At 36.2% G+C, this 12,643-nt stretch overlaps 2 protein-coding genes across 5 annotated transcripts in view; one reads left to right on the top strand and one right to left on the bottom strand.

Annotated features, from left to right (window-relative positions):
* The window catches only part of LOC116347873 (CUGBP Elav-like family member 2), a 63,697-nt gene extending 57,051 nt beyond the window's left edge, over nt 1–6,646 (bottom strand). For 2 of the 4 annotated variants that reach the window (XM_031778644.1, XM_031778662.1), the window contains exon 1: nt 5,941–6,645. In XM_031778644.1, the coding sequence (XP_031634504.1) occupies nt 5,941–6,236 (296 nt within the window). In that variant the 5' untranslated portion in view covers nt 6,237–6,645. Of the gene's footprint in view, nt 1–322; nt 1,336–5,940 lie in introns of those variants that run through there. The other 2 variants (XM_031778651.1, XM_031778671.1) reach the window with 2 other exon arrangements.
* Nucleotides 6,647–9,222: 2,576 nt separating this feature from the next.
* On the top strand, nt 9,223–11,812 carry LOC116349559. The gene is made up of 3 exons (XM_031781054.1): nt 9,223–9,285; nt 9,429–10,763; nt 10,874–11,812. Exons 1-3 carry the CDS (start codon nt 9,223–9,225, stop codon nt 11,810–11,812), a joined length of 2,337 nt encoding a protein of 778 aa, XP_031636914.1.
* The last annotated feature ends 831 nt before the right edge of the window (nt 11,813–12,643 follow it).

Raw genomic sequence — 12,643 nt, 5'->3', positions numbered from 1 at the left:
TCTCTTCCTTCTTAGAATTCGAGAATAACTGTAAGCGCATTTCCAAGAAAATGGAATGGGTCTCTTTTGTGTGTGTGTGTGTGTGCGTGTGTATTTCTTACAACACCAAACCAGTCACATTCTTCCAAATCGAAATAAACGTGTGCACCGACAATCGATGAAGGGAAATCTCTTTTGCCGATATATTCAATTTGGATATTTTACACTGGCGCTCACGCGCGCACACTCATCATGGCAAAATGTGTGAAAGAGAACGCACTCGTTACACATTTACGCTTGTATGGTATAAACGAAGACAAGAAATGAATGGCAATATACTTACAGGTTGCCGAATAAATCGTATTTATTTACAATTCCGTTGTAATAGTCCCACATTGCTAGCGATTTTTCATCGCAAATGGAAATGCGTTCCGGTTGATACGAGTTGTCAGCGTACGGTAGCATGTTCAATGTTTAATGGCCAAAAACGACAAATGAAAAATACGCGCTCAGATATATTGTATGTTTTTTACTACACGCGTGAAGTGAGGGGGCCTGTTGAGAGGCCTTACACACAAAATATTTGAAAAACACTTTCGTTCTCTTTTTCAAACTCGTCGCCACGTACTATATATGCAATGAATAAAAACAGCGAGCGCGCGAAACACATACAATAAAATTGAAAAGTGAAAAAAAAAAATTCAAATCATCCGCTACTTAAATGATGGAATGCGCGGTAATTTTCGTCGTTGCTGGAGTCGTTGTCGCAATTCGAATTTGATCAATTGTCCCAAATATATTCTTTATTTATTTATATTTTTTTTGCTTTTTCATACACAACATTCAGCCAGTCAATAACACATTCACGATACAATATGAAAATGCACGAAAATACGGTAAATCGTGTGAGATGATATGTATGTATGTGTTTGTGTGTGTGTGTCGATTGAAGGGAAATAAAATAAAATCATATATAAAAAAAAACGCGCACGCGGACGTCTAACTCAATTCGGATTCTTTTCGTTCCACAACCAACACGAGGTAGAGTAAAAAGACACACGTTTATAAATCGAACAAAAATATTAAATGGATTTGATATGTGCGAATTTTTATATATATATATATTATTATTTTGATTTGTTGGTTTTTTGCTGCCGATGATGCTGCCACTGCATACAAAACGAAACGGGCATGAATGATATGAACACCACCAAAAAAACTGAATAATGTCACTAATATAATATAATACAAGAAAAACTGTAAGACCGTATAATAACACACTCTCAGGATAAAATCGGATTTTTTTTTGGCGAAATCGATGTTGACTCGATGAGTTCAAAAAATAGAATAAAGTGACAACAATGCAATGCACACCGAATAGATGAGAGCCGTATTTGAGCCAGATAGAAAAAAAATCCACGAAGAAGAAGAAGAAGAAGATTAGAGAAAACCTGTGTATGAACGAGAGTGAGTGTGGTATTTCAAGCGTCCGTGTGCTCACAGATAAATCGACAAAACGGTAATCATTTATTTCGGTTCGTTTCCATTGAATTCGATTTGGCTGAGTTGTTTGTATGTGTAGCAAACGCAGACTGGCTATGCGCGCTTTGCTTGCATTGTGAAATCATTGTCTGCAGCCAATATATTTTAGCAATGGTATGCAGCAATAAATGCCACAAATACTGAGCACACACACACACACATAGAGGGACACTCAAGAACACACTATGTATAACTATTGCAGTTGAACAATGGACTAGAGCGAGATACGAGAGTCCAGACTGGGCAAAAATTCAATGAGAATTTGAATCGATGCGGAGGTGCAAAAAAAATAACACCAACATCTCGGTGAAGTTAGCATCGGCAAACAATATCGCACGGTAATAAGAGAATCTCAATGCGAATTAGAACGAACAACCGCAGCAAACGTCCGATTGAGATGAAGTCTCGAGACGGGCACACAAAAAAGACGGCATCGTCGTCGTCAAATTACAAAGTGTGTGAATATAAAGAAAAAGACGGTTAAGAATTGTTTGCGATAAACACAATGCCCAATCAATGTGATTTTCGTGCATTTCATTCTAATTCGATAGTTTTTCTATCGGTCGTACATACAAAGTAAGATCGGGCGAGCGAGCGAGGGAGTAAGCAATTGAATGAATGAACGAGTTATGTGCAAGTGTCAATTATATCATAGCAAAAATTGGTATATCTCTTTCTCTGTCGCTCTCTGCGTGTGTGATGCTATTAGTAAATGCAAGAAAAATGCAATGTTTTCATGCGACACCATTGTAGGCGAGATGCACTGAGTTGAATTGATTAATCGCACTCAAGCCATAATTTCATTTGAAAATACATGGTTTTTATGTGTTTTTGCATGAAATGGAGGGTTCTTTTTTATCCGATTTAAAATTCATTTTGTGTTTTTTTTTGTTTCTTCTATATTTTGTTCCAACTATAACTGTACTTTTGGTGTTGGTGCTGGTGATTCTGTGCTGCTGCCCGATCTGTTCTGTTGTTTCGTTCGTTTCTGTTCTATTCGGTGTGAGCTGTGTGTATGCTTTGCACATACTACTCTTTTCATTCTATGAGTTAATTTTGTTTGGTTGGCATCTACCGTTATGCACATTTTGCAACGAACGAGAGCGCGCGCTACTGACACTGCATATAAAAAAGGCTAAATACTCGTAAAAAGCAGAAAATTTATTTTGTATTTCGGGTTAGTTCAGGCAGTTAGTGTGTTGATAAAAGTGGTTGAAGTGCCATCATGCAGTGATACGATTGCGAGAGAGCACGAGCCCAACTAATGTACACATACACACACAGATACCCAAAATAATTTCTCACATTTTTTTGTTTCGTTCTCGTTGTCTTTCATCCTCCCTCTCTTTCTCTCTCCATCTCTTTTTCTACGTTTTGTATGTGTCGAACATTCACGAGGTCTGTTATAATACCAGAAAGTAAATGAAAACGTGAAAACCGAGTGGCTACAGCAAAAGAGAGGATCTCGATAAAACTATGCCAAAGTGCTGGTTGAAAAACCACAAGCCAGCAAACATTAAAGTCACGGCTCGGTGGCATAACAAAATGAAGCAAAATATAAAAATCGACGACACGTCGTAAACTGCCGATGCCTTGCACTTTTTTCTACCAACGACGAGAACGACGACTCTTTTCTACAACACATTCATCAAATAAAATTTAATCGGCAATTATGTTGAAATTATCAAACGAACACGCACAACTGACTCTGCTCAGTGCTCACAGGCACAGAAAATAAACTCCCTAAATTTAGCGTGGCCGCACTTTTGCGATAAACACACATACACATACACACTTGTATCGCACACAAAGCTGCCATATAAAGCATGAAGTGAAGCGATTCTTTTGTATGAATAAGCATGAAAAATACAACATGAAGGTAAATGATACGAGCTGATGTTGCTGTTATTCAAAGAGCCTGGCTAAAACACATGAACGCACACGGCTCTAGAAGCCAGAGAGGGAAAAAATATGGCTGAATCTGGCTTTTTTATCCCCTTCTTCTTCTTCTTTTTTTCATTCATCGACATCATTTTATAACGGGATAAGTATTTTTTTTGTTCCATGAGAAAACCGTACAATATTTATTGGTTGAGCGCTCATATCAATACATTGCGAATAAAAATATACTTATGCTTTTTTAACCCGGCTATTAACCGTAGGCTCTGCAACCATTGCTGCTTTTTCTATTTATTTTTGCCAACGTAATCGTTACAAATCGATTTCCATCGCACACACACATATATACACATCTATACGAAGTCAGGACATCCATTCAAAAGCAACTGGCTCTTTTGCTTAATTCATCGACAACAATCTAATATCCATATAATAAAAATAATATGCGTAACAGCAAAAGAGACCCTTTATCAAATTATCGTTTTTCAAACGCAATTCGAAAAGTATTAAATTGAATTCAATTTAAGCAGGTAAACCGTAAAACAATCGCTAAATTATTGAAGCAGAAAAAGTTATTCATTGAAATGGGTTATAGGTTTGAGGGTGGCTGTTGCTCCATATGCATGCATCTCTCGGTTTTCCCATACTCTCATAATACTCTATATTCAATGTAATAATGTCGGAAGTTCGAATGTCGAAACTGTCTTCAAGTTCTTTCACTCTCATTCCATGCTCATGTTCCATTTTATCCATAGTGAAATTTAGTGAAGCACATTTTGAAAGCTACTCAATACACACACACCCCGAAAAAGAGACCCCGAACAGTCGAACGAAGAATGAATGCTCATTTCCTCATGTATATTTTAGTAGGTAAAGATGATGTCGACAACGATGACAGACAACAACAATTTCAAATGCGTTTCTCAAACACACGACGCCAGCACTGAAAAAGTCAATTCCAATGCAGAGACAGACATTCAAAAGGATCCAGAATCAGAAAGTATGTTTGAAACACACAGAGAAAAAGAGAGAATGTGTGTGTGTGTGTGTGTGTGTGTGTGTGTGTGTGTGTGATAGAGTGTCTATATACGTCGCCAACAATCCATTGAGATGTTAACGGCCACAAAAATGAATTTCTTCTTGCCGTTGAATTTTTTATCAGTTATCAGCTTATTGCCTTAACCACCTATCACATCATCATCAGTCATCCGAACCGAGATGAAATAATGTCATTTAATTGATTCAAATGGAGCAATTGGTTGTCGCTCGTGTCTGCCCCCCATTTCTCATGTAGCTAGTCAACCAGACGGCTCCAATCCATTTCTCATCGTTCACAACATTTGTTTCGCATACAATCTACATTTGATATAGATATCGGTATCACTCGTGCGCGTCTTCAACTCGGATCATGCTATTCTCTTTGTTATTGTTTCACCAGCAAATCGCCTCAGAATATCAATGAATATTATTCGATGTTTAATTTTTTATGATGATTTTCGGGAAATTGATCAGCTCCGGAATAACCGGAACCCAAAAAGAGCGGAAGAATGACAATGTCACTCTATTGCTATTTTTGAGTGTGTACGTCTCTACTCCCTGTGTATGTCTAGTGCAAATATTTGGTTACTGCATGGTCACACACGGTACACATTCGCTCACACCACCACAGCATATCTCATCGATATGCTGTAAGATATGCTATTATTACCGAAAACACATACTAAAACTATATTTGAATTAGAGAGTCATCATCATCGCATATTGCAAGTTAAATGGAATACACTTTGTGTGTACATGATTTTTTTCGAACGTTCGTTCGATGTGACTCTTTCTCGTTTCGATTCATTTCCATTGGTTCATGTTGACGACACAAATCATTCCTCTTTTTGTTCATATGTAATCATGTTTGGTTCGTGTTAAAGCGATCATAAAAACGAGCGACACATATATGATTGAGAGAATGGAAAAACTTATCAAATCAAAAACTGTTGATATATAATATAATGTAATATGTTCGTTTTTCACTTTAGCACACAATATGCGCGTGTATGTGTATTTCTCCGTAGTTATCAGTCGAGAGAAAAAAAAGCAAATAAAAAATCTTTGTGATGCAAGTGGTTTTCGTCATTTCTGTTTATTAATGCATATGGTCGTATGTGAAGAGAGTGTGATAAACAATGAGGTGTTTGAATTCTCAATGTTTCTCATATTTTTTTCTCACTTTCTTTGTACTGTCATCGATTTAAACAGTTGCACACATACTCTCGGCATATAAAACCAATATCTTTTCACTGTTTGATTAGATTACGAACAACCACAATTCGAATGAATCGAATAATAGACAATGAGGATAGAACAAAACAAAAAAATGAAACGCACACAACAAAATAATATTGTATATATCGAACGTCAGCGCTCTCGCACTTCACCACATCATCACAATGAAATATACAGCTGTGGCTGCGGTGACATTCACGCCAAACATATACAATGAAAATGAGCAAATGAACAAGTACTTACAGTTCGCGAACTAAGTTGCTATTATGGTTATGGTTGTTGTTGTTGTTGTTGTTGTTGCTGCTAGTGTTGTTATTATTTTGCTCCACTTTCTGATAGGGATGTATGCTTTGGCTAAAATGTGTTCGTTGGCCGATGTTGTTGGCGCTGGATGTGATTGTCGTCGTTGTTGTCGTTGTACCTAATGCATCGTTTGATTGTTGATTTGGGCTACTTTTACCTGAACCAGGTGATATTTTTTCGGCTAGCGTATCCAATGAGCTAAGCATGTTTTCTGTTTCGCTTGTATGATGAATCATTTGATTAAAAAGTAATGTATTCAATTTTGCGGATTTGAAAAAATTCTGTGACGTTTTGTTTTGTAATTCGATTTGATGTCGTAGCTCGTGTTTATTTATTTTTCGTTCCTTTTCTTATGTTTGTTTATTAAAAAAATGTGTGTGTTCTTCTTGTTCCGTTGAAAATCTGTTGACTTTGAATCGTTTTTTTTTCTTTCAGTTTTATTTTTCTCTTGCAAAACAATCGATTCTTTATAAGTTTTTTTCTTTTGATTGGTTATTTCCGATGGTTATTTTTTTTACAAACATTTGTTTTCTTTCTTTGAAAATAATTTTGCGTTCTGTTTGATTTGCAGTCAAAATGATCGCGTCGTTAATAAATTATGCACATACATAAATTCACGATACGAAAGAAGAGCGATTAAAAAAAAAAACATAATAAACACACGAAATAAATGCAAAACTGTCTTTGTACAACGCAAAATGCAAAACAATTGATATAAATCACAATGTATGTATAATAATTGTATATAAATCGCTCACTGTTAATTACACATGTACATAAAATATTGTTATAAACGATTTAATACGTAGATTGATCACAGAAATGGCGCCATATGCATAGTTCGGTGGCTACGCGTTTTGTGTATGTACGAGTGATGTTTGTATTTGCGTTTGTCTGTTGCATGTACTGGTTTGGAAAAATTCGCATCAAAACACCATATTAAATTATGATTTACTTTGTACATCGACTAGTGTTGTGTATGTGATTTCCCAACTGTTGTGTGCCGAAAATGTTTCAGACATCCAGCCAAAATCGATGGCGACCGAGAAAAAAATGAAAAAAAGAGAGAAAAAAACGTAAAAATATCAGTAAAATTGAAATAGCAGATGGATTAACACGAATAATTAATGTCACTTATGGATTTATATTGTAGTTGTTATTTAATTGACAATCATATTACGCATACAACGTAACAAAAACTCTTTTTTCTGCCACCATGCTTATAATTATACTCAAAAATTAATTCATTTATTGCTCTAAATTAATTACAATCGAATTGGTATTATAGTTATGGACGAGAAAAAAACTTGGAGATTTGTCCTATTTTGTTGTTGCCATTTGTTGATACCGTTGTGTTGTCATAAATATTTTGTTGTTTATACATTCTCCATAGGTTTTATATGTAAGCGTGTGTCTGTATGCCGTGCAAAATTTTTGTACATAGGCCACAAAAATTAGCGATTTAATTGGTGACAAGTAAACACTTGAAAAGCCATATACTTATCATAGAGGATAAGCATCGTATCACCATTCCGTTATATTATTTTAACACAATGAAAAAAAACCTCGAAAGGTGCTTTTCATTTGTGCGACACACGTTCGCTCTCTCTCTCCTTCTTTCTCTGTGTATGCAGACACTGTTGAAATTAAACAGACAATGGCAAAAAAACCAACAGCTTATGGTTGCGATATAATCAACGTGCGCGGTTTTAATGGAAAAATCAAAGTTTTCAAACCATCTGATTTAAACTTGTCAGAAAAAAAATAAAGTTAAAGAGATTCCGCATTAGAAAGAGAACGTGAGTGGAAATCCTTTGAAACTTTTTGAAAATAAATCAGTTTTCTGATTTTGTTCTTCTTTCCATGGGCGCAGAAATATGAGTCATTGTTCTGATGTATATTTTCTGAGCTCATCGCAGTGCTGAAATGTAGAAAGCTAACGAGACAACGACAGGAGAAAAAGAATGATTCCGAGAAAATGGAGCGTGTGTGTACAAAACCGTTTGTCTGTCGACTGAAATTACTCAAATTACTGTTGAAATTGAGCCAACAAGGTGAGAGAGGAAGAATGAGTGAACAAACGAGCGGGTTTCAACGTCATATGAATCAAAAACTCTCAATTCGAATTCATTAGAACTTTTGAATGTTCGGCTTTTGAAATTTGCCATTTTTGAATCCCGCACCTTTTCTGTATACATTCACAATAAATTCAATAGTCAATTTTCACCATATCACACAATTCATACATGTATGTATACTAGGGTGTTTCCGATGTTTCTAAATGAGAAAATGGTACTTTTGAATTCAAAGAACACAGAATTCTATATTATTTGATGGCATTCATATAACAAAGCGATTGACAATGGCACTTCCCGAAGCGAAAAAGAAATATGAAACGCATGAAGTTTGAAGTTTTTTTTCTTTGTCGCTTGCACATATATAGACACTTTTCGATTGCTTTGATAACTTATTGTTGCGACTCATTTGAATTCGATAAATAAACAAAATAAAGTATTTATGTTAAACGCATTTTCACAATCGTACAACAAAACTCTGTGTAAGCAATTTTTGGCCAGTGAAGTCGGTATATGATTTGAATCAACATTAGCACACAAGCAGTCCATACAACACATTAACACACAGCAGTCCATACAGATTTGAGTATATCCATCGCGACAGGCTAATAATCATGCCGTTTCGTTTGCTTGTTAGTGTTTACACATACACAAACTGTGAGTCCGTTCATTAGTTCAGCACACACAATTTCCTTATTCAAACGGTTTATAAACAAAAAATGTGTGTGTTTACAGTATAGGAATATTTTTTTACATCGGAATGCAGTGTGAGTTGTGTGTTAGTCGAATGATCTGTCACATTTTAAACGTGGTGAAACTTTTAAGAATCATTGTTTTTTTTTATTTGAATTTGCATTCCTTGCATAATTTCTATGCATTCGATTGTTAAAGTGCTAAAACATATAATTTGAATGTGTCGGCGTATTTTGTATTTGTTTTATGCTTTCGAAGGAGTTAATTTCACTCTGTTGATGGTTTTTTTATGAATACAACAGATTCAACATTCGGATCATTGTCAATCGATAACTTGCAAGAGAGATATTTTCAGTGAAACTTGTGTTCGATTTTGTTTTGTTTTGATATCAACAAAACGTTCTCAAGCTGAAACTGCAAATATTTCGATACAACTTTGGACTGTGCTAGTGTGATGTGCATTCGAGAGAGTTCTTTTTCGATTTTGAATATCACTTCAGTCGTGTCCATCAATCAGGTAAGATCAAGTGTTATTTCTATCTCCGTTTTATGTGCTTTCTATTGATTCATTTACAAATTGCACAGTGCAAAATACATATGTGTGATTTTATCAGTGTTTTTATAGTAAATTGTGCGTGTTTTTTTTCTATTTCGTTGCAGTTCAACATGTCGACAACTGGTGAAACATCGGCTGCACAGGCGAAAAAGAAACGATATAAATATCAAACAAAAAAGCAACAAGAGGAGGAGGCCGAGGACGAAAACTTCAATGACAATGGCTTATTAGCGATAAAAATGCGCCTCACAACAATTGTTCGGCCGGAGTACCATGATGTTGTCATACATTGGATCGAAAAGAAAAGTGTCATGTCAACAAAGATCAGCGTTTTGGCGTCATTGCTGTTCCTTGACAAAGTGAAGTCCGCGCAAAACAATCTCCAATGGGACTTTTTCACGAATAGAATGTATGTTAACCAAAAAGGAAAATTGGTTGAAAAAAATCGTGCCGAAGATGTGATTGAGCGCTGCTTTTATGCAGTTTTGCAAAAGAACAAAGAAAACGAGGACATGGAACCACACATTCGTCATTTTGTTGAGCAAGGACTGAGCCGAGACAATCAATTTGCCTGGCCAAACAATAATTATTTCGGCAACATCATGAAATCGTTATGCCAAAGTTATACGCGCCAATTGAAAACGAATCAAACGACACATGCAAAGAAGCGGCTGCGAAATTATTTGCAAATGAGAGCTTGGCAGTTTAATGCAGTGTCAACCGGTTTGAGGTTCGATAAAAAGGATGTTGACAATGCAATTGATTGGGCGATTCGACGCTATGATGCCATTCGAGACACACATCAGAATGCACCTCTTAAACGATACAAAAGAAAGTTGCTGCTTGACATGGTTCGTGCAATTGTGGAAGAGGTTGGTGGACTAGCGAATTATGACAACATCAAGCAGTTCTCAAAAGGCAAATACTGGTTCAAAGCAACTGCAATGTGGCTTGTCATGCAAAGCGAAATAGATGAGTTTCACAATTGGGCGCAAGACAACAACGTCACAATACCGAAGATCAAAAATCTTTCTGTTGTTCCATTGCCAGATTATCAGCGAAAGGCAGTGTTCATGTGCAATGATGTTTTCTACAGAATGTTGGCAGAAGAGAAACTCCTTCCAAAAGTCGAAGGTAAACAAGTTACCGAAACATTCATTCGCGAAAACAAAGAACACTTCTGGAACCAAATATTCGATTTTGACAAAATCAATCGAATATTGAAGAAAAACAAAGAGTTTCATTATACTATTGTTAGCAACGGTGAATCAGTATCGGTATTGTATAAATTGTCAAAACAACATCTTCAACGGTTGCTGGATGATGACATTGTGAGAAAGCGATACTTGGATGGAACGTTTGTTTATGAACTGGGAATCGATCCGGGTATGAAGACATGGAATGCGACTGTCCGAAGAACCATCAGTACTCGCAAAGAAGTAAGTATTTATTTTTTCTTTAGCATTGTTAAAAAATCGAGAGTTATATGTTACGTGAATGAAGCAAACAAACAAAATTTTCAATTGATTTTTTTTTATTTTAATTTCAGGTCAACTTGAAAACATCTAGTAAAAAGTACCATTGGCTCACGAAATATAAAATACGCGACAAAAAGGCCAAGCGCTGGACGAAGCAGTTCACTTTGGATGAGCAAAATGATCGAAACAATCGACAGCTGTACCAGCGAATGCCATCACCGCTTGGTACACTTTGGACTGATTACGTTTGCCATCGGATAAAAATGCTCAAGAAAGGAATGGACGTGTACACTACACCAAAATATGCGCGCTTGAAGTTTGACAAGTATGTTGAGTCCAATAGTACTATAGATAAACTTTGCGGCACTTTGGTTAATCATCAAGCAGCTTTGATTCATTTGGGCAACGCCGACATGTCACCAAATTCACCAATACGCATTAAGAAGCATGTGCGCTGTCCCGGTACACGCAAACTTTTGAAAGGTTTTCGAAAACGTGGCAATTGTGTCGTGCGCAAAGTCGATGAGTATTTCACATCGCAGACATGCGCAAAATGTGGCGGACGATTCGATCCAAACACCAAAAGCAACCGTTTCAAAGTTTGTGAAAATTGTGCACCGGTGCCAAATTCAATCATGGCTAACTTTTTACCATCGAAAATCGTGGCACAGCTCAGCAAACGGCGTTTAAAGTATAACAAAGTTTATATTGAAGAGAGTTTGGCGGTATTTCTGGCTCGAGGTGAAATGACTGAGCATGATTTCGACATTATAGCTGATCGTTTACTGTCTAAGGTGGCCGTGTATCCAAAAAAATGGCAAGTAAACGCAGTGAGTGGTGTATTGGAATATGCTGACGTCAAAGTCGATCAACAACTACATGCAGTTGATGATGAAAATGCAGCGGAAATCGATGGAGAGGTCGCTCAAAAACCGTGTGCAGTCGATGATGAATGTGTGACGGAAATCGATGACAAGCAACAACCAATGATTGTGCATCAGACAACTTAGGATCGTGATATCGTGGCCGCCAAATGCATTCTCATCAAAGGTTTGTATATAAGAAATGGACATTTGCATATTATAGATGTGTTATGTCTGTGTTAAATGACATTTGTATTTTTTTATAGGACATTGTAACCTGTTTGGACTGGATATCCCGCTAACATTGCAGAGACCACGTCGACAGCAAGCAGTTCAAAATAATCAACAGCCTTAAGCATAACCAATCACTATTTTAACTCGAAAATTAATTAAAAATTAATATTGTAATTTTGTTACACTAACTGAGACTGACTGTTGTGTCTCAGCATTTCGAGGAAGTACTACCAAGGCTCTGTTTTTCTGTGAGTATTTTTCATTATTCGATTGCATTTATATATTCAGACGTGACAATTGTTTTTCGCTTCGGGAAGTGCTACCATCAATCGCTTCGTTGTATAAATGCCATTAACTACCATAGAATTTTGCCTACTTTGAATTAATAAATACCATTTTTCTATTTACAGATATGGGAAACACCCTAATGTATACATAATTACTGCATTCCAAATCCAATTGAACGAATTCAACTGATTTACACTGGCACACATACACAGAGATAGAGAGAAACGCACACCAAATCCAATTAGTCGATATTTCCATCAAAAATTATTTTATACACACAAGCGCGTGAGATGAGTATGCCAAACATTTTTAATGGGGATTCAATAAAATGAAATTTGTTGGCGTTTTTTTTGTTCATTTTGTTAACTAAACCTTACGTGTTTTAAACTTTGTATTTGAACTCGATTGACCCAAACTATATTGAAACTATTTGCACTGAGTTTTGAGCGTTGTGTG

Source organism: Contarinia nasturtii, unplaced genomic scaffold, assembly GCF_009176525.2.
Source record: "Contarinia nasturtii isolate CC-2019 unplaced genomic scaffold, AAFC_CNas_1.1 Cnas_scaffold_129, whole genome shotgun sequence".
NCBI classification, from domain to species: Eukaryota; Metazoa; Arthropoda; class Insecta; order Diptera; family Cecidomyiidae; genus Contarinia; species Contarinia nasturtii.
Note: the sequence above shows the minus strand (reverse complement) of the source record. Positions and strands in the feature narration are given on the sequence as shown.

Coding starts and splice junctions, on each gene's coding strand:
- LOC116349559 (XM_031781054.1), top strand. CDS start 9,223: ATGTGCATTCGAGAGAGTTCTTTTTCGATTTTGAATATCACTTCAGTC. Junction 9,286..9,428: donor CAGTCGTGTCCATCAATCAG/GTAAGATCAAGT, acceptor ATTTCGTTGCAG/TTCAACATGTCGACAACTGG. Junction 10,764..10,873: donor CCATCAGTACTCGCAAAGAA/GTAAGTATTTAT, acceptor TTTTAATTTCAG/GTCAACTTGAAAACATCTAG.